The sequence below is a fragment of the Dromaius novaehollandiae genome, chromosome 15 (assembly GCF_036370855.1).
Source record: "Dromaius novaehollandiae isolate bDroNov1 chromosome 15, bDroNov1.hap1, whole genome shotgun sequence".
NCBI lineage: Eukaryota > Metazoa > Chordata > Aves > Casuariiformes > Dromaiidae > Dromaius > Dromaius novaehollandiae.
In genome coordinates, this window is record NC_088112.1 from 3,368,805 (window position 1) to 3,390,844 (window position 22,040).

The 22,040-nt window shown below is 43.5% G+C and overlaps 1 protein-coding gene across 1 annotated transcript in view; it reads right to left on the reverse strand.

Moving 5' to 3' along the window:
- The window catches only part of CTNNA1 (catenin alpha 1), a 120,320-nt gene extending 102,154 nt beyond the window's left edge, over positions 1-18,166 (reverse strand). Inside the window, exons 1-2 of the mRNA XM_026097704.2 lie at positions 18,000-18,166; positions 536-642 (exon numbers count right to left, since the gene is read on the reverse strand). Coding sequence (XP_025953489.1) covers positions 536-640 — 105 coding nt within the window. The 5' untranslated portion in view covers positions 641-642; positions 18,000-18,166. The remainder of the gene's footprint in view (positions 1-535; positions 643-17,999) is intronic.
- Between the last annotated feature and the right edge of the window lie 3,874 nt (positions 18,167-22,040).

Here is a 22,040-nt window from a genome sequence, read left to right on the forward strand (position 1 = left end):
GATGTATCAGATGTCACCATTTCTCTGGAGCTCTCTCCAAAGGGAACTGTTTATCACTCTAGTAGGCAATCTCCAAGAAAACTTCGGAGACCTTACTTGTAGCAAGTACTAACAGCTTCGCTGCAAGGGCTTTTGTCTTATGTGACAAAAGCCCTAAAAAATTCCTAAATATTACAATTGGTAAATGACACAACAGCTTTTTAAAAGAGAAGACTAGTAAAAGGCACACCCCTTAAAATACAGGTGAGAAACAATATATCAGCAATGAAACATTAGTTCTTACATCCATTTCTGCACAAGTGAAATATTGTGTCTTATCAGGAGCTGAAAAAGCACAGGCTTTCCAGAACTGTGCTCAATAACATTGTTAAAATAAAAGATGAACAAAAAATGACTTGTATACATACTTGCCATCACTACTTTTGTAGTGCTTTTACTTGCAGAATTTAAGCTCTGAAAGTTATTTAATTGAAATAATACATCAAAGCAGGTAATCTTTGTGTGTATGCGGTGGGGGGTGTTTGTTTGGTTCTACCTGCGTAACAAGAGGCTCAAGTAGTCTTTCAACTGCCAGTGTTCTTATCTCCAAGCTTTTGGGGTCCCATTTGAAGTTAACATTGCCTGCAGTAACAGTAGTCATTTCTAGAAGAAGAAAAAAAAGAAGAGATATATTAATATATAACTGTTTCAAGTAACTCTATTGGACTTTGTGTGAAAAATCAAAACAAACCCAGACGATACTAAACATAAAACACAGCCATTGTGCATTATTTAAGTTTACACTGTGTCTGGAAATAACAATTTTGGTTTAACTTGTGATAATAAATATTAAAAAAAAATGCTTGCTATAAAATATACAGACATTAGCTGCATGGTTTGGTTAGGAAGGAAGAAAAAAAAAAAAAGACCCAAAGAAACAAACTATGCAAAAGCTGCAATACTCTATCAGACACCACCGAGGCATCGGGACAGTTACGCAGAACAAGGAGGTTACGTAGGTAACGCTTAATCTATTCACCACTGGTTCCCCAGCAATGAAAAAGGACCTCACGGGTAACGTGGGCACTTCAGCCACGAAGCGCAGAGGGTGAGGGGCTAAACTCTGCCAGGCTTCTGCTGCCTGCAAGCCGGGCTGCCTCTCCTGTGCTCCCAGACCCGGGCTTTGAGGGACGGCGCGCAGCCATGGGGCAGCAGGACGGAACACCCGAACTTCAAAACCAGGAAAAAACGCCCCGTTTTCTCAAGCATTACTCAGCTGCACCACCAGTCACTACTCTAAGTACTTTGTCAAACACGGAGACGGGTTCTAACTCACGTAATTTGAACTAACGGCTTATTCCAATTCAACCTGTGGAAGTACAAAGGTAAAATAATGCAATGTAAGCCTTATAAAGCCAGAATACTAAGTTGGCTCACACTTAATGACTTACATATCTATTATGCTTTCCCTTAACATTTACATAGGAGCAAAAAGCAGATTTGCATGAAGAGATCTGTTAGAAGCTGTCACGGAGCCTTTCCTCCTCATTACAGTTTTCTATTAAAACCCCAGTGGAACAGCAAAAACGATTACAGGAAGGGTTTAGCAAAATTACTAAGATAGTTCCGATTTTGAAATCAATAGTCTGAAAAAGATTAAAGAATTAACTAAACATCTTTAGATTAGCACCGTGATACTGAATAATGTGACAAAGAAATAGCCAGATGATTAGAATCATAATTTCAGAAAAAAACAGATGTAAATATTTACAAGTCCACAGAATCAGTTTGCATTACTTTAGTTTTAACATATTCCAGCTTTTCCTGCTAAGGGTTGTCCTCAAAATTCAAGATTAGACTGGACACAGATTTGTAACTTTAAATTTCCAAAAAAGTCAAGAAGAGAAGTTTAAGGTCTCTTCCCACCTAAGTAATTGCTGTTAGACTTGTTTCAAAAACTCAATAGCTGATATTTTTAAAAACTTATTCTGGACAGAGCGTTGTCTGAATAGCATCGCACAAGACAGATGCTCTACCAGCACCAATGTCCCTACACTGCCAGGCAAGCACAGGGCTCCACTATTTGTAAGAAGCAGGATGCAAGCCACTAAGGGTGGTAACCCATGACGTTCACAACACATGCTGACACCTAACCATTTCATACTCTGACACTGACGATTCTACTCAAACACGCGGAAACAGCACAGACATGGTTCCCTCCTTCCCCTTAAAAAATAAAATAAAATCTCTCAGGCATTTGAGAAGCTCAGGACAGAGAACTCTGACAAAGTTAGAGCTTAACATCATCACCTGGCTTAAACCACCAAGTGTGATGTTCCAGCGTCACGAGAGCGTTATGCTTTCCCAAAGGATACAACACAAGGCAATAGATCAAGTACTTGAGACAGTACTAAAACGCGCTTTTGCCTTGAAGAGCCTACTATGCATCACACTGCGAAGCCCAGCTTCGCAAGACGCCGAGCAGGAACATGCACCTCCCCTTCACTGCCCACTCCCCTCACTCCCCTGCCCACAGCGCCCATCCTGCTGGAGACCAAAGAAAGTTTTAAAAAGCTGAAAGTGTATAAATGAAAAATAGAAACAGGTAGAGGCTTATCCATGTCAGCATACATACACTGTTTCTGATGGTTTTAAATCAAAAGCTAAAATGCAGATGAAGGGTCCCAATTCAGCAGCAAAGGCATGCCAGGCTGCCACCTCCAACACCACGGCCAGCTGACTTGCACAGGAGGGACGGACTCCTCTTCCTCCCCCTTGCACCAGCTCTAGGGCTTTTCAGTTACTCCTATGAACTAATTCACGAGTTAACCATCCATCCCCCTTCCCCGTGTTTCCCCTTTTCTGCCGAGCCTGTTGCCACTCCAGCGAGTTGAGCTGGCTCGTGCAAGGCCCGGATGTGCAGACAGTGGCACAAAGCAAGCCGTGAGATGCACGGCCAGAACAGGCCAGGGGAGCACGAAGGGGCACGGGGGGAGAAGCCGGAGTCACCCCTGCCAACAGCGGCTGACTCCTTCACGAGTTCGGCATGTCTCCTGGAACCACGGGCTCCGACTCTTCCAAAAACCATACGTCTACATTGATCCCACAGGTAATAGAGAACGAGGACTCCTCCCCGCTGCAAACGTAACGTTTCTGCACATTGACACGCTGTACAAATGCGTACCCTGTGCTAGGAGCACCAGCATGGACCTATTAAGATTTTAGCACAGGGTCTGGGAGAAGGAGTTCAGACAGAAGCCTCCCTTTCCCCTCACCACATAACATCCTGCTCCAAGCAAGGAATTTGACTGGTTTATTCCCTCTTCATTAGCTGGTTTAAGTGCTAGCTACGTAACTAGCCAAGAAAAATATGCTGAAAGCCTTATGGTTTCTGAGATATATCCATAGACATCCGGAAAGCCCACTTGGTTTATAGGAAAAAGTTAATTGTATGTATTCAGTGTTGTTATGCCTCTTACAGAAATGAAGTGCAGGGCTGTGGAGGAAACAGTAAAAAGATGCATTTTGTTGTATTGGTAGGATAATGAAAGCAATTCAACCAGTAACTTGTTAGTATGATAGTTCACAAATCTTCCAAACTGGCCGAAAGTAACTGTCTGCAAGACCATTTAATGCGAACTTTATTGAAGTTTACCTTGAAAACGTGGTTTGATATCAAATACACTGTTTGGCAGCAATGACTTGGATATCATTTGTACACTGCATTAAATACGATGTTTATTCAATTAAATGCTTGTGAAGAATATAAAGACAAGATATAACTTACAAACGCATATGTGAATTGGGTGTGTTTAGCGGATAAAAGGATGACTCCCAGGGCCAACTTAAAGCAAGGCTGCTTTCTCAAGATAAGAAATCTCTAATTCTCTGACACTTGTCTTGTTCTTGTGACTGTTCAAGTTTTTACCTCACTGTATTCAAACATGATAACATCTAGTAAACCAATTCAGAGGATTTTGTAGCAGTGATTAATTGTTCTCTCTTTGAGAGCACATAATGATTCCCCTGACAACTTCATTAACTATAACATTTAATAGAGTGATGACGTTCTTTGGAAAAATGGACCCAACTGAAGGCCAGTATAACATTGATTTCAAAGAGTTGGGATAATCCATCTAATACAGAAACAGATTTTCCACACCACAGAATTACAATGAACAGCACATACCAGAGTACATGTACTTGCAGCAGGAATTTCAAGGATGAAGCAGCACATACCACAAAGCGGAAGAGAGCTGGCAACACTGAATCTAAAGTGTTGGAATATATAGCAAGACACCACCACTCAAGAAGTTGCATTTGCCCAGACTGGTTTCATAATCAGCAGCAAAGCTGCTTAGAAACCCATGCTCATCCTCCTACACCCCTCTAGGAGCTCATTCCCATCTTCACATCACACCCCCTTTGCACTGGCACAGCTTTTCACATGGCTGAATGATGAACCAGATGGGGGAGAACTGATTTGACTGGAGGGAAAAAACCCATTTTTGCATGGTGGGATCAGATCCCCATCTGGTTCACCATGCTACCACAAATACTTCCACTAGCAGAAGAACAAGATGGCTGCTAGGCCGGCATTGTCGCCAAAGGCATTCAAGTGAAAACGCAGGGTAAAGTTTGGTGTTTCACCTAAGTTATGCCCACTGAAAGTGCAGTATCAGGTGAAGCTGCGGCAGAGAGCAGGAAGGCCCTTTCAACATGTCTAACCTTTGGACACACGAGGCTGCAGTGTGAAACTACGCTCAGTGCAGCAGATTAACTCTAAACCCTTGAGGTTGTCACGCTGGTCGTGACGGTGCCGATTATTTTAGCAGGCATTCCAAAGCAACGCAGTTATATCTTGTTGGGTTTTAGTGTGCTTGCAAGAACAGGATGGGCACGGAGAAGAATGTGAGCTTAAAGAAGTCATTTTCAAAGTTCTCTTATGCTTCCAGAAACTTCATAGGTTCCAGCCAACTAGCAGCTCTGTAAGCAGAGAAAACCTGCTATTCCAGGACAACCTACCTTCTGTCTTCTACAACAAATCAAAGTTCCATCAACACCTAAAGTTTAAGAACAAGTTTCCATTATACTTTAAACTAATTTAAGAAAGTGCTGCTGCAGTCCTACCACTCCTTCCCCTGCCAAAAACCTGCCTCAAACTGACACCAACATTGGCACTCACCTGATACGGTTTAGGAAACTAAAATGGTCTCTGAGTAAAGCAGTAACTGCAGCAGTTACCTTGCCAGTGTGCTCTCCTGAAGAGGGAGACAAGACTGCACAAGGAAGAGGGTGGGATGGCAGCAGCCCCAACTGAAGTCAGCTCTGCCACAAAACTGCACCCCAAGGTGCTTCCCAGCCTTTTTGGGCAGGGGTTAGGATAGAGCTAGCAGCAGCTCCTTATCTGAGCAGCAGGATGTATTAAGCTGCTGCGGCTGTATTTGTATACCACTCTGAAATAGCTGGCGTACCTTGAATGCACCGAAAGCGATATGCATACAGTGGTCTTTCTGAAAAGAACTAAAGACCACAGTGTTTTCAAAAACTGGTACTTCAAAGTTTTAAGAATAACTTTAGACATGCACTCTTCCAGAATACTGGCATGCAAATAATTTCTAGACTTTGGTAAGTGTAAGAATGCAGCTACGTGTTTCCTTACAGAAGTGCCCTGAAGGCACTCAAGATTTTTCAACCCATGAAGGAGCCACTATTTCAACAATGAGCTCTACATGTTAACCAAGTTACAGCATCACTGAGAGGTCTAGTGCGCATAGTCCTGTTTTTCCAGGTTCCACTGCCATGCACACCTGAAGGCAATGTTGCCTTTATCTTAGGCCCTGTGAACAGTACAGTAATTACATTCAACCTGTTCCGTACCAGGAGATCTCAGTCTCCCTAGCTGGACTGGATCCAACCTCTTTCAGTTAGACACAGTGGAAGATCTAACTGCTGGTCTCCTGTGCTACAACCTAAGCCCACCACCTTGCATTAACTGCAGCAAACAAGAATTTTTCCTCTTTATAACAGTCTTTAACATGCCATCTTTGACCAGTCTTCAAATTTTAACCATCCTGCCAGGCTGCTTTCTAGAAGCCTTTAACTACACTCGCCATTCTCTTTTGGTACACTTGAGGAAAAGTGGTATTCAATCAATGGTCTTAGAATCGCAGTGGGGGGGCTAACTTGGGCCAAGCCCAACAGACTGCAGGCGGACCTTGAGCATTATACCATTCAAAAACAACAAGAGTATTGTACAAAAATATTTTGAACATAATACTTTGTTTAGACCTGGGAGAACATCCCGCCTATTAACTCCCTTCCTGCTACCCAGCCAGTTGTTGCCCATTTTGGGCAGCTGATTTTGCTCAGGCACAGTTAATATTTATTTGACTGCATTATTTTGCAGCCTATTTTTTCTTCTAAGATTTCTAAGTAGTCACAGTTCTTTTGAATTACAATTGTGCCCTGAACATGCTCACAGACTGTCTTTTGATATTGCATGCAAAAGTAGTGAGTGTATGCCTTATTCCATCATCTAAGGCAGGAGCATGGAATATGGTAGAATTCAGGACAAAACGATTCAGCTTCATCTTCTAGACAGAAAATGGACCATGTTTTCTTAACCTAAGTGCCTAACCCATCTGATAATCAGCAGGGACTTTTTAACCCTGCTAAAGGAGGAAAACAAGACAGAGCAGATAAAGACCAGGTATCTAACACACTAAGTATGAATCTTCTGAGCATTTTGGTCTGATGATGGTTAAGGGGCACCACATTTTAAGCTCAGTTCACAAGAATGTTCAGGGGTTTGGTCATGTTCTACTGACAGTTCAAGACCGTTCTCCATATAACTAAGAGTACTCAGAAAGAACCAGTTTCATGCTTTGCTCTTTCCCTTCACAGCTTCCAAATGAATTTGTTAGCCTAGTTCCACAATTAAAGAAATACTCAATGGTTGAATGGCTGCTAGTCAAGGATGTTTGGCATAAATGATGCTTTTCAGGAAGGATTTAAGCAGTTTTGATTTAATGCCAAGTCTACACAGCTAAAAACAGATAGTCATCCTCTTCTAACACAACTTTCAATCTTAAATTCCTCCTGCTCAACTACCAAATCTTCTCCACCATAAACACAATGACATCTTTCCTTAGAAAGTTTTACTATTCAGAATTCACAATCTTAAACAGGACTACAAATTACAGATAATGCACTGCCCATATTCTTTAATATTTGTTACCTGTGTGCATTCAACTCTGCTAAATGCTTTTACACAGGCTGTAGTAACCAGTCAAACTAAAAGAATAAAATTCAGGTTCTGAAAAGCATGTTTCAAGGCAGGAACAGTTACCATTCAGATCAAGCGCTCACAGTCTTGCGCAGAAGGCCTATAGGGAGTAATCTGAAACGGCTGGTCAGAACGTGTTCCACAGACAGCAGTCAACAAACGCTTCTTTATTTATCCTTTTGTTTAGCAGATCTTTAGATTTTGCTGTTAAGAAATGCAATCTAATGTGGTGTCTCTACAGAAAGCAATGAAGTTTATAACTTTAGTTTCTCTCCTTACCTGGGTGTTATCTCCCACCAGCTACCTTATTACATTGAGACTTGTCACCAAAGCCAGCAGTCTCCCACAGAAAGCCTGCTACATGTTTCCATCTGGAAGTGAAGTCCTTCATATAGCATGCCTTGTCCCATGAAAGCATGCATGAGGCATGTGACCAAGTTAATATACTACACACTTTTCAAAGGAGTATGAGATAGCTCTTGACACCTACTTAATTGATATTCTATTGTAGAGTCAAGTAACTTGCTTTCAACTCCAAAGGAGAATACATTCTGTAACAATACAGCACAAAAGTAAAACATAAAAAAGAAAACTATTTTGTTTTAAATAGCTTTTTCAAGTCTTCATTTTGGTCTAGCCATCATTAGAAAGATGGAAGGCATACTTTGTGGAAACAATTTTAACAGTGTTCTTGGGACCACTGCAATAATTTCACAACTACAAATGAAACATTTTCAGAGAAGCCACTGCTGACAACAACCTCTTGCCTTCAGTTACACAAGCATTAGGCTTTGATCATCTTATTTTGGCACGAATATTTTGCCTCAAAAGAGCCAGAGTGGAGGTGCATGGCAAGCGGCCATGGGGTTCACAGCATTCATTCACAGCAAACACAAGCAATTAGTAGTCTATTGATGCCACATTAAGTCTTCAATTCATGGATGATATCCTAAAAGAATACAAGAACCAAACTCATGCTTGTATTCATTTAACTGTCCAGATAGATATCACGGTATGTCAGAACAAGCCTCCAATTTATTTATGCACAGTTACTGGTTTCCAAAAAAATTCAAGTAGGATTCTAACTACACACAAAGAAAACTGCTGGGGTATCAAGACACTGCTTTATGAGATACACATACTTTTTCTAAACAAAAGAATCTCCTATATGACTAAGATTAATTTTAACATTCTAGCTGCAAGACTTCATATTTGGGAAGGGGAGATGGCATGTCACATGAAGTATTTCAAGTGAGCTTCTACTACGAGTCATACGACCACTCATTTTGCCTTCACAGCAAGCTTGGTGCATTTTCTACCTAAAACCTGCAATGTTACACCGCAAAGATGCTTCCACCACCAGAGCAAGTGACCACTAGATTTTGAACTGACATATTTTAGCTGTCTGCTCCCTGGATCAGGACTGCAGCATTCTGGCCGTGCAGCTGAAAGCAACACACCTCCATTTTAAGGTGACAGCAGCAGGAGGAACACTCAACTATGTATGCAGTGAAGATAACTTCCAACCTCCAAGCTCCAGCCCTCTCACAGCCACATTTCTCACATTCCAGCTTGAACTGATGGCAGTTTCAAACAAAACAAGTGGACTCAGCCTGGGCAAGAGCCGGGGGCGGGGGGGTGGTGGTGCGGGGACTATAGAGCCCAGATGAGACTACTTCTGCTGGGCAACCTCCTCAACTACTGAGAACCCTACTAACCTTACACAGTCTCTTCCCACCCTTGAGGCTCAAAACAATGTAAAGCTTCCCATAAATCATCAGGAAAGAATCAAAGAAGAGCTTAGCTTACTGCCACTTCCAGAACCACAGCAGGCATTTCAGGCTCCAGGGATACATGCTGTAAGGGAAGATACAGTAACTAGGTGGTGGCTACAGAGCATGGTTCTTCAAACCTCAAGTTATGCTCACATAGGACTGAGTTACCAAACTCACATTAGCAGTGAATACATAAGCAGAAAGGGGCAACCTTTTAACAAATTAATTTTACTGCAAATATTCCTCAAATAGAAGAGTTTGTTATAAATTAGCCGACTTTATCAGTTGGCACAAGAATTTACCAGTGTTTCAAAATTAATTCTTGCTTGGCTTGCAAAAAACCCTGATTGCTGGCAATAAAGGGCAAAACACCCTGGGTATTTTTGATCTGATCTTCTTCAGCACTCAGTCTGCAATAAAAAGTGCAGTTTAAGCTATAGAGTCAGAAATAACCAGGATCTGACCCCACTCAAACCGCATTTTCATTCCTAAATTGATACGTTATTATGTAATAGTCTTCAGTTTCTTTAGCTGACCACATCTCCTAAATCTAGACCTTCATTGACAATTTTAAAACCGAAGTACACAGATAACGGAGTTCTTTGAGATGACAGACATATTTTGAAGAATGAGACAACGCTATAATTAGAGGTTTGATAAAAGACAATTTGCTGAAACAATGATGAAATGGTCAGTCTGTATCAACAGAGGTTAAATATCATATTCTCAGTTGCACGCCTAGTATAGTATCAATTAAAGACTACATAACAAGAAAAAAGAATCAGTCATATTAAAAGTGAAAAAACCATTGGTTCTTTCAAATTGCATAAGCTACTAAAAGAAGCGTATACACTGAAGCAAAAGAGGAGAACATGGGCTTGAGGATTCCCCAAAGTAAAACGTTTTCTGAAGTTATTTTAAAAAGTTATTTAGAATTCTTTTTCCAGCCCTTTAATTTCATTCAAGAACAGTCTGTCAGTCATACTTAAAAGACAAAAAAGCACACACAAAAAAAAGCCAAAAGTGAGAAGGCCAAGAATTTCACTTCGTGCAAATAGCAGCCTTCAACAACATCTCCTAAAGACAAGCAATGAATGACTTCTATAGGAAAAAGAACTGCACTATCACTGCGTGCCTCCAGACAACTTCCAACTTGCAGCTCTACCAACACATGCTGCTAGTGAAGAAGGAAACACACAAAAGGAAACCTCAGGAAGAAGAGTCAACAGGAATGCAATGCTTTAAGTGTTAGTTGGATGAGTTGAATGTCTTTTAAATGCAGTTATCCTTCAGAGCTGTGAGGTAAGGCGTTTTAACCTTTCCCTACCCACAAACTGCCACAAAGCCAGGGACACAGAGTGGACAGCCTGACAAGAACTTTGCAGTTTTTTCAGAAAAGCAAAATAAGTAACTACAAAACTGAAGGGGCAATTAACTTTTGGATGCGCACCAGTTATCTGCAAAGCCAGAACCACCTTCACAGAATGTGCAAGCACGAATTTGCTAAGGGTATAGTGCTCCATCAGAATCAGAGCTAACAACGACCCATCTGGCCAAGAAGCTTTGAGAAACACCGCCTTAAAATATGGAGGTATGATTAAAACAACTTATGTTAAAAAACAAACAAAAAACAACACTCACCCACATTTCCTAAAGAGGCAATGGAAAGTAATTAGAAGGTTTGAGAGGAAGGAGTCAGTGCTTAGTTGTTCTTATTAGAAAAAGGGGAAAACAGGATTCTTAAGCTGGTAACTTTGCCATATACTGAGTGGAAAACAAGTTATACCAATTAAACACACACATATACACACATGCACTTCCTCTCGCTCCCTACTTCTCACCCTCAAGAACAGGAAACTAGACAGTGATAATGAAGAAAGAAGAGACAAGCCAAGAAATCCTGTTTAATTGGCTTTACGCTGATGGTCTTATTCTCCGATTCTGATGAATGCTGTCATTCACTGACAACAATGAACTTTGTATGAGGCCCATAATATTCTGTTAAGCATAATCAAGTTGTCTTGACCAATTCTTACAAGCTAAATAAAACAGCTTAAAACACCTGACATTAAGTACCTATGCATATAGACTGGGAATGAATTTAGTACTTGTTTTTTAGGTTATAAGCCTTTAACTCTGCACAATTAATTTGTCTTGCTCTGTTTTGCCACTAATTAGTAGCTTTTTTTTTTTTTGCTACGTTTGTTGCAGCCTATTTCAATTTTTTTCTCCCTAAGCCCAGCTAGGAGAAAACAAGAACAATCACGTTGCACTTTTTGCTGTATCAGGACAAAATAAGAACGTTTTGATCAAAGATCTCACCAGCAGCGGAAGGGCCATAGACTAACAAATACGGGTTATGCCTATTTTCCTAAAAGCCTTCTTCACATCTCTGCTTTCATAATGTATTGTTTAATGTTAGTTATGAAATGTGTTTTCAGATGTAACAGCAGTGGTCTGTAATTAAACACATCTTCTAAAAAGTACTAAATAGCACAAACTATAAACCTGTACTTTGTATAGAAACTTAAAGCATTCCAAAGCTTTTCATGCATCTAATCCAGATCCTTGTTTTTCAGTTTCTTGGAAAATATGTCACATTATTCATTTCACTTGTAGTTTGTATGAAGCTTTTCAACTCTCAGTCAGGTTTGTAAATTTGAATGGAAGTCACTGAACAGAGCCTATCGAATACAATGAAGTGACAGACTCTCTGCACCTGCAGAAGAGACTGCTAGTGTCAAAGGCTGAACAGCACTTCGCCAAGCGCTGGTCACTGGCCATGAAAGCAACTGGACAAACTCACGGGAGTCTGTCAAAGGCTGAAGAGCAGAGCTACAACTCCTGGCTCATAAGTTCTTAAGCTGGAGGAGTTTGGCAGAGCACTGTGGGGAAGTAACGCTACTTGTTTGCCCTTATCTTATATTTTGCTCTAAGCACTCACCACTACTTACTGTTCCTGTTGCTTTCCCTGTTAGAGAGGGTTTTATACATCCCCACCATCCAAGCAGGAGGGAAAAGTACAGGGAAAGAGACAAAGAGAGACAAATGCCTAAAAAGAAGAACAAATTGAAAAGAAAGGGAATAGGATCAAAAATTATAAACAGGGAACCAGTCAGGACACCAGACGCTACACAACAGCATCCGTCTCTCCTCAGAGGCATCGAAGGAGCCAGCAAATACCGCTTCACGTGCAACAAGCAGAGGGAATGGAAGTGGGGGCCCTGTCCTGTCTTCCTCCTTCTGGTGCTAACAGCCAGCTCAGCCAAGGCCAGGAGAACGTCCCATAACTTGGGCCTCAGACAAGGAGCAGACTGATAAAAAGTTGATGGGAGAAATACGATGAAAACCTCCCAACAAGGGTCACGGAGACAGGATACTAGGCTGGATGGACCTCTCAGGTATACTAAATCAGATCATATCAAGTCCCTCCCTCCCTATTTCCAGTTCACTGTTCTGACTTCTCATGCCTTAAATAGATAGATCATTTAATTTCAAGACACTTAGATTCACAAATACCTGGACATCAGGTATTGGTTGAACTGGAACTATATTTCACAACAAATGGTAAATTGTACATTAATATAGCACTTTCAACTCGCATACATGTCCAGAATCCATCATGAAAAGTTGTTCTATGAATTATCCAAAATCTTGTGCAACACTTCAACATGAAGCAAAAGATCCTAGATTCCGAGTCACACTGAAGAAAATACTCTTTTCAAGTTTACATTACAATAACATACTTGCAAGAAAGTAGCTGCAGAACAAGCAGCTTGCAAGCTTTTTATTAGCCAAGTTTAGGCAGGAGTAAAGCTTACTTGCATCTTCTTTCTTCTCAGTGAACATACCACCAATTTTACCTTCTGCAGTTCTACACCACCTTTTCTGAACTTGAGTATTCAAGTCAATAAAAATACTTAATTTTCTATAGCTCTAGCTGAAGACCTCAAGAGCACTTTACAGAGATTAATCCTGACTTGCTCAGTGTTATACAGGTTGAACACTATTTTGCAGGCACACAGTTCATCCTTTTATACATGAGAAAAATTAACCTGACCCTTTTGGCTATGTCAAGTTATTATTGCTAGTGTAACCCTTGTATAGGCCATTTTTTAAAATGGATGTTTCTGGCTGAGTCTGTATCCTCCAGGAAAAGATGTGGCAAGAAGAATCCTACTTCAGAGCCTTAGATCTACATGGATATCATCCATAAAGGTATCCAGAATGAAACAATGAATGAAAACCTCTCTGAACACTAATGGGGAGCTTCATTTTGTTAACTGAAAAGAAGCAAAACTTGCTATTTTCCTAAATGCCCCTTAGATCTTGAGCTGGACAACAGAAAGGAGAGAAGTGCCTGCTCAACACACTCTGCACCATTCATTCATCACTTTTACACATGCGTCTGTTCCTTATTTATGCATTCCTAATTTCCCTCAGTTGGTCTCCAGAAAAAAAAAAAAAAGAAAAAAAATCTGATTCTGCAGACTATAAGCTATTCATCAGCTATCCACAAACCCTCTAATTTTACAGATTTGGGTTTTTTTTTAAATAGCTATTGTAGGCTATTCCAGAACAGGGTGCACCAATGGTCTTTTAGCATCTTTAATCTTAACGTACACTAACATATCATTTGCTCCCTGACCTCAGCTCTACACTGACCAGAAATGCTTCCTAAAGTATATAGAAGAATACACATATCTGCTCCATAACAGGACATGGACAGATTAGAAAGCTGAATGTTTTTTTGAAAAAGGCACACTGAGAGCTTAAGTTGCATCTTACATTATCAATAGTGAAGTTCTACCTGTCACGTTGCTACTCGTTCCCTAGTTTATTTACTCTCAAACCCCCAATGCCTCTGCAGAATTAGAGTTGAACTCATCTGTAGATTACAATGCACAATCAATGCTCCTCTCTATTCTGTCATTTAATATATTAAAATAGATCTATTGGAGAATCATTTGGCACCCCTCTTGGTTTCATGTTCTCAGACACTGTTCCACTCTCTACCTTGATAACTGTTACCCCTTTAGTTATATCTGACCTTAATTTTTCTTTAAACTTCAGCATTTATAAATAGAAAAAGCATGCCTTCCAAAGAGATTCTGACAAGTTTAAACGATTAATCAAGTCTTATAAATCAGGAAAATTACAACAGAAGCAATGGAATATCAGTAGATTTGGGGAGAACTTCCCTTTGCACAACTGCGGTAGTTTAGACCTGTGTGTTTAATAACTTCTATCACTTTATAAAAGCATGGAAAAAAGGTTATTCCTCTGTAATTCCACCAGAGCTATTTATTGACGTATGTAAAAGGACTAGCAGATGTTTTATGTAGTACATCTGGGATTAACTAACAAAAATATGTAATCTGTGTTCAGAGAAAAGGTAGCTGGCACTTTAAATAGGAGGAATTATGAATCATATTTAAGTATCAGATTTGCTAATAGGAGAATCTCTACTAGGCCAGAACAGACAGGAAAACAAAGTTAGCATCCATTCTTCCCCTGAATGGAAGATAATAAGGCTCAGTTATTCAAGGAGAAAGATCGCACTTAGAGTTGCAGGGACTGCATTCTTCCTGGGATATGTTTACCTCAGTATAGTAAAATATATTTGCACTGAGGTCAGTTTTCCCATGTTGCTTTGTGGTGCAGCGGGTCATTCTCAATTGCTTGTATTTCCAGTTTAGTTCCTCCAATAAGATGTATTAGTAAACAATTTTGTGGGTAGGTTTTATTTTAAGTTTCACATACTGGATTAAAACAGTGTGAAGTAGTAATTATCAAACATCTGCACTTGCTCTAAAGCTGCAACCCTGTTAAACCAATCCATGAGCTATAAACACACTGAGTGCAGCTATTCCAGATTAGCTATAAAACTAAATTAGGGTGCATTCCCAGAGTAGTAAAGAATCCAAATTCTCAAGGTTATGCACATTAAAGTTCTGCAGAGGAAGAATTTAAGTGATTTCCACTTAAGGCACTATAGTAGAAAACAGCAGCAGGTATTTATCATTATGTTGGATGACTTTGCCTTACTTTGCCTCAATAGGGTGTCGTCCTAAAAAAGTTGGTCCTCTTTTATTCATCATGTTTCATTTAGTGTCCAGCAAAGGCAAGAGATGCCAGTAAAACAGGAGCTGATGCAATACAGCCAGTCCTTCAACAGAATATCTTGCCCGTTTATGTCCTCGCTCTAGACTAACCTTAACATCTACAATCAGTAGATCGGTTTCACCACTAAATATTTTTGTGAGCTTAACTAATTCTCTTCATAAGAAAAGATATTAAATAGCAACAGTACATATAATTTCAGTGCAGGCCAAAGATCTACTATAGCTTATTTCCAGCTCATAAACATTTCTACTAAGGTGAACTCTTCTGCAAGATCAGTTCCTGGATCTTACAGCTGCAGAAGGAAGATATTTATGCAGCTGAAATACACAAATTACTTTTCTATCACATCTTGCAGTTGACTTGATCTGACCAAGAGAAGTCCTATGAATAAACTGCATATTAACACTTGCCGTTGCACATGTTTAGACACCATCTCAGAGGCTGATGCTTTACAAAGCTTGAAAATTTTATCAGAGGTAAATATTTACTTCAGTATTTAAAGTAATCAATTTGGGTGCAGTATTTCTAATCTCTACCCACTGTGCTCCCCCCATCACCTTGGGTAAACCTTTAATCTCCAATGCAGACACCTATTATTAGAGCTGGCTGAAAAAACCCAAGGACTGAAGGCATTTTGTTTATTATGAAAAAGGTTATGGCTAAGTGTTTCTAAAACACAAACTGAACCTTCATCTGTTTCTCGTAAGAAGAGCCATCAAAGACATTCCCTTCATGTTTTCAAAACTGTTTCTCACTAAATAAAAAACAGAAAATGACTCAACTTAAAATAATGCCCTTTCAAGCAAGAAGATTCAATTCAGCAGGAAGAGAGAAAGGAGTCTTACTAAACACTTAACACTGCCTTCGCAAAACAAAAGCAGACCAAAACACTCAGCGTGCTCCGGATGGATACACGGCAATCTGCCTTGTACCTGAAAGACCACAAATCGCAAAGTAAACTTAGGCTTTCACTTGCATCAAAACCCAGACTAACATCCCCACAAACTAGCCCAAGAGCTGAAAATAAACTAGTGCCTTCAGCTGGGTTTGAAAGTGCTTTAAGTCTGATCTAGCCAGCATGACTAAGGATGTGGGTTAGAATCAAAGCTACAGTTAACCGGGCCTCTCCTACCTCCCCCACTTCCCTACTTACAACGCAGTTTAAAAACAAACATACAAAAAACACACAACACAAAAAAAATGCTCGGGACCGACAAAAGACTGTAGGGAGATCCTAGGCTATTTTGGTACAAATAACCATAAACATGCCTTGAGTCATAATTGTGAACGCAGGAATGAGACTACGGTAACGGATGCTCATCGCCCAGACGAGGCAAGCGGATTATTGATCACCCACATCGACACAGTGAAAACACCCGCTGCCTTCCGGGTGAGACGGGCACACCAAGGTGAGAGGAGCGGAGAAGTAAGCTTTGACCACATCTACTTCTTGGCCAAATATAAGAGAGCAACACACTTTTCTGCAGCCCACAAATTTTCAGCCTAAAACATTTCACGCCCATTGAACTAACGTGAAAGGGACTAACTGAGAAAAGCAGGCTAATACGTATTAGTCAGTGACCCACAGGCTGCAGGGATGAGAGTTGAGGATAAAACAGGACTGCAAGGGTTGACATCATCTGTCTATTGTTTAGATGTAAGTGGTATGAAACTTCTCATCAGCAAAGAAAGGGCACTTGTCTCACCGCATTATAGGCAGCGACCAAAAAACGTGACATGGCTAAGTTAAGGGAAAGGGGGTGTTCTGGGGTGAGGAGCAGTTGCACTTTACATATTGAAGCAGAAACACTGGTTTGGAGAACTGCACAAGTTCACTGTAGCTGCACCACGAAAAGAAACTTGCAGGTAGAACGGAGAAGGGAGGGAGCACCAGCGCTGGCAGCATCACGGCCGAAAAAGAAACTCCTCGCAGTACTGAAGCAATTCAGCAATGCTTTCAGGAATCCACGCCAAGCGGCAAGATTCGACTCTGCAAACAACTGCCTGGGGACCATGCAGAAGACAGCAGTGCTCGACCGCCACCAGGGCGGGGAGCGGGCAGGTTCACCGAGCTGTGCCCGGCCGCTTCGGGAAGAGCCCTGCAGCAAAATCCCCGCTCCCACCCGGACGCGTCCGGTAACCGGGCCGGGAGCCCCCCAGCAGGATCCGCACTGCTGCTGGAAGCGGAGAGCAGCAAGATACCGCCGATCCACTCGTGCCCCAAGAAGCCGCCGCCCGGTCGCTCTCCCCGCGGGAGCCTCCCGCCCCCGCCCCGCCGCCGGGGAGGGCCGCGCCGCCGCGCAGCGCCGCGGAGCCGCGCCGGGGCCGGCAGCAGCGCGCCCCCCCGGCTGCCCAGAGCCCCGGCAGCGGCTCCCGCCGCGCCCCGGCCCACGCCCCGCCGCCGGCGGGGAGGCGGCGCGGCGCGGCCCGCTCCGCGGCGCCCGGAAGCCAGGCGGGCAGGGCCGCGCTCCCTCCGCCCCGCTCCGAGCTCCGCGGCGCCCCCGCCACCCCCGGCGGGACGGGGCCGACCCGGGGCGCCGGGCCCCGCCGCCAGCGCCGCGCCGGCGGGGCGGCCCAGCCCCCACCGCGGCCCGGGGCTCCTCCCGCCCCGCCGCGCAGCGCCCTCCCGCCCCGCCGCGGGGGCCAGAGCGGGGCCCCGGCCCGGCCGCGCTCCCCAGGCCCGGCCCGGCCCGGCCCGGCCCGGCCCGGCCCGGCGCGGTGCGGCCAGGCCCGCGGCGCCGGGAAAAGTTTGCAAGTCGGAGGAGCGGGGCGGGGGGAGGGCGCGGGCAGCTCCGCCGCCCGCAGGGGCCCGCCGCCGCCGCCCAAGTTACCGGGAGGGGAGCAGGGGGGCACCCGCCGCTGGATCCCGGGCCCGGAGCCGCCGCGGCCGCTTTGTCTCGCTCGACGCCGCTCCCGTCCCGAGCCGGAGAGAGGAAACCGGCTCTTCCGGGCACCTCCCGCCTCCCCGCCCCGCACGGGCCCGGCCGGCTCTTCCCAGCACCGCCCGCCGCCGCGCGCCGCCCCCGCCGCCCTTCCCTGCGCCGCCCGCCGCCAGGTGAGGCGCTGGGCGCCGGCCCGGGAGCAACGGCCGCGCGCGTGGGGCCCAACGGCCGCGCCGGGGGCTGAGGTGGCTGCAGGCGGCCGCTCCCCGCCTCAGGCCTGCAGCCTCCCGGGCCACCACCCCCGGGCAGAGCCGCCCCCATGCCCCGACCCCGCTCCTCCGGCGCGGCCGGGACCCAGACCAAGGGCAGCGGGGCACGTTGGGGCGGGGCCGCCCGCGGCCCTCCGGGGCCTGCTACGGGCCCTCACCGGTCTCACCACAGCTTCTCAGCGGGGCAGCGGGCGAGGCGGTGGGGTTGAAACCATTCTTGCGGTTGTTGGTTTCTGTGGTTGCACAAGCAGCCCTCCTCACGCTCGCTGTGATTCTCCTGCTCCGGAAATGTGAACGGGCTGGAAACCACAGCCTTCCGCAGCGGAACAGGGCAGAAGGGCAGGTTTCCCAGCTGTTTCACGTGAAACCCCCTGTTGCCTCATGTTTCTGGAGCCAGTGGTCAGCTTCATTCTAAGGTGAAACTAAAATTTTAGGTCAAAACACCTCCAGGATCAAAAATCTTCCAGCTACTATCAATGAAACTTAGGAGAACTGCGTAGTCCCCCAGGTTTACAATGGGAAATCACTGAGACGTTCAAAATCCGTGCCGTGTCTGTTGACTGGGCCATTAATGAGTTATAATTAATCTTTCAACATCTGATTTGTACAAATCAGGAAATCAAAACACAGACTATACCACATGGACTGCGCCGCGGGTCCGTAACAAAAGTTTGGTAGAGCCTTGATTTTTCCGAGCTATCGCAAGACGCAAGGTAGCAAATCTATTGAAAACGGGTGGATGCGTGGTATCAGCTTCAAGGGGAAATGGGAAAAAATTACAGCTCAGTTCCTCTTGGGTTTTATAAATTGCTGTTTTCCTGTGAAAACCTACTGTTGTATCTTAACATTTTTGAGAGTTGTTGCTTTTTAAAAAAAGTCTTGTTTTCATGCAAATATTTCATGTCTGTAATAACAAGAATACAGAGGAAAAGCAATAGGGGAAATCCATGACATAGAAGAGCTGTCAAGCTGTGATAATGCAAGTGTGGGAGATTTCAGAAACTGATGTATGCTATTTTAAATGTCTCTCCTGGAATCATAGTGCCAGAGCCTCCATCAGAAAAGAAGGAGATTTTAGAAACTTAACATTAATCGAATAGAGGTAGATTTGGAGGTTGTCTTTATACAGTAATTTCTTTCAAAGGTTTCTTTTTACAAAGTGTCACTGAGTCTCTTGGGTGAGGAACTGACCGTTTTTATCCTATACCCAATGGCTCAGGGATTTTTTGTAGTGTACTTTGAGATTACTTTTAATACGAATGTCTCCACAGAACTTCTGCTTGTACTGGACTGTAAAAACAGTTGAATAAAGTCAATATGTTTCATGACTCATTTGCCAACATTTCTAAGACACCTGAATCTACTTGCTCCCTCCTTTGATATTAATGAAAATCTAGAGAGACTGGGGAAGCCTTGCAAAGAGTATACGTTGGAGCTATCTAATTTAGTTAAGGTAGACAGAGCAACTCGTGCCGGCTCTCGAGGGGCCTTGCGATCAGGCTAGGGCTGTCACAGAGGAATGCAATGCTTTAGGAGTATGATTTTCCTCCAGGTCTTGGCTCCGTAAAGTTAGCAAGACCACGCTTCCTGTTTTTGCCCTACTGCTACCAGCCTGTCCTGCAGGAAGACAGACTGTGGCCTGCAGTGAATTAGACTGCATTTTTTCTTCCCACAGGTTTAATCCACGAAAGGTATCCAAGACAGAGAAATAAATATAGTACCATTGTTTTACAATCCATAAAGAAAATAGGGATCAAGTGTCCAGCCCTGTTGTGAGTGAAGTTAATCGAAGGAAAGTGAAGTCTGTAATTACGATGCTGGCTGAGATACAAGTTATTAAAATAATATAGAGTGTTCAGTGTCTTAGCAAACAGACTTTTTTAACAGACAGTCCTCTCTATAAGTGCAGAGAAAACATAGATTTTTTAAAGATCTTTGCATTTCCTGCTTGCTCCAAACCATTAATATTTTGGTGTCAGCTGCACCAGGGATTCAAGCTACTCATTTCTGATCTGCAGCTTACTCTCAATAAAATTGAGTTTACACTTCAATAGCTTGCTTTCTTTCATTACTCCTTTTAATATCATGTCTTGGCCTCCTGTGGTGGCTTCCACATTCAGCAGTTTTGCACGTCTCACATCCTTTCAGGACAAAATATCAGATTAAAAAGAAAAATCCCTTTTAAAACTACAAGCTCAAAGGTAGAAGGCCTGGCGTTCTGGAGAAGCGCATGTTCTGTACCGCACTGTTGAAATGCAAAGCAAAAAGTAGAAAATTAGCTGGCAGCTCTGTTCGTGGATCAGGTTAAAAGACTCAGCAAACAAAAAAATAAAATAATGTAAAAACAGAATCAGCTAGGCTCGGATTGGACTTTGTCTCTTAATTAACAGCTCTGTCTGGAACATGGGAGCAGGCTCTGTCAAGGAGACAGAAATGCAAGGTGTTGTTTAGACAGGCACCCCGGAACAGTAACTAACACTTCCAATCCAGTAAATGTCATTAAGACAGCATCAGGCTGTGCTGGCAACTTGAAATGCAATCCCTTTTTTGAAATGAATTAGAAGTTTTCCATCTGACCCTGAATCTCCCTTTTAGCAGTGTTTGGGGTTTTGTAATCCCATTTTCCTGTTTTTAAAAAGTTTCTCTCGCCCCTTTTGCCCAAACAAAAGCCAAACACAAGCCAGGGAAGAAGGACAGGTGACGAGGAGGGCCTGTTACAGTGATACTGTGTGTGTGTGTGTGTGTTGTTAAGCACGTAAAACAAACAAATGCTTTCATGCTTCTTTCTCTTACGACACCTCTACACCTAGTACATAATGTACAATGTGGTTTGTGATTGCACACCTCGGGCAGCATATCTGCATTAGTCAGAAGCATGTGGAAGGGTGATCCCTGATCAGTGCCACTTAAAGATACTAGTTTAGGTGTAGTCACTGCAGAAAAGCTGCCCTTTTTACTATTATAACCTGGGGGAGGCCTATACGCCAACCAAGGAAATGTCTGGTTCATATAGCACCTGGCAGGACGATGCTTTTTGTTCTTCCCAGCATATACTGAGTCTAAATGCTATACTTTCAGCTGGAACTGGATTTTCTATTTTTGTGACAGCATTGCTGAAAATAAAATAGGTGCTCCGTGCATGCATTCATCACTGCCTTGTTTTGGAGTGCATGTTTGATTTTTTTATTTTTTAATACAGGCATTCTAGTTTTGTTATTTGTGAGGCTAACTCAGTGCTGAAGCAGAATTAAGGAGTACTAAGATAGGACTGCTGCAGTGAGAGATGGTAACGGGAAAATTAAGAAGGAATCCCAAAGGGCAGGAGATAAAAGGAATGAAGAAAATAAGTGGAAAAGATGAAGAGTAGTGCCATGGGCAGGGGCAGAAATCGCTACAGTAGAGGCTGACTGGGTGGTGGTCAACCAATAGTAATAAATAAAAAAAACAAGATAGAAGAATCTCATGGTCCAAATATCAGGGAGCTGAGGCTTTCTGCAGGCTGATCCGCAGCCTTTCAGCGAGTGCAGCTGCAGGGCAGCCTCTCTGTACCACAGGCTGCACGAGCTGCAGCGGGGGGTTACGAAGTGCAGCCTTATCACCTCTCCCCCTCCCCGCTTCGGTGCCCCATCCCTGTCTGCCAGCAGAAGGGATGCGGGTAGGAACCTTTCGGCTGTGTGTGCTTCCCTGTGGGAGTGAGCCTGGAGCACAGGGATCCTCTAAG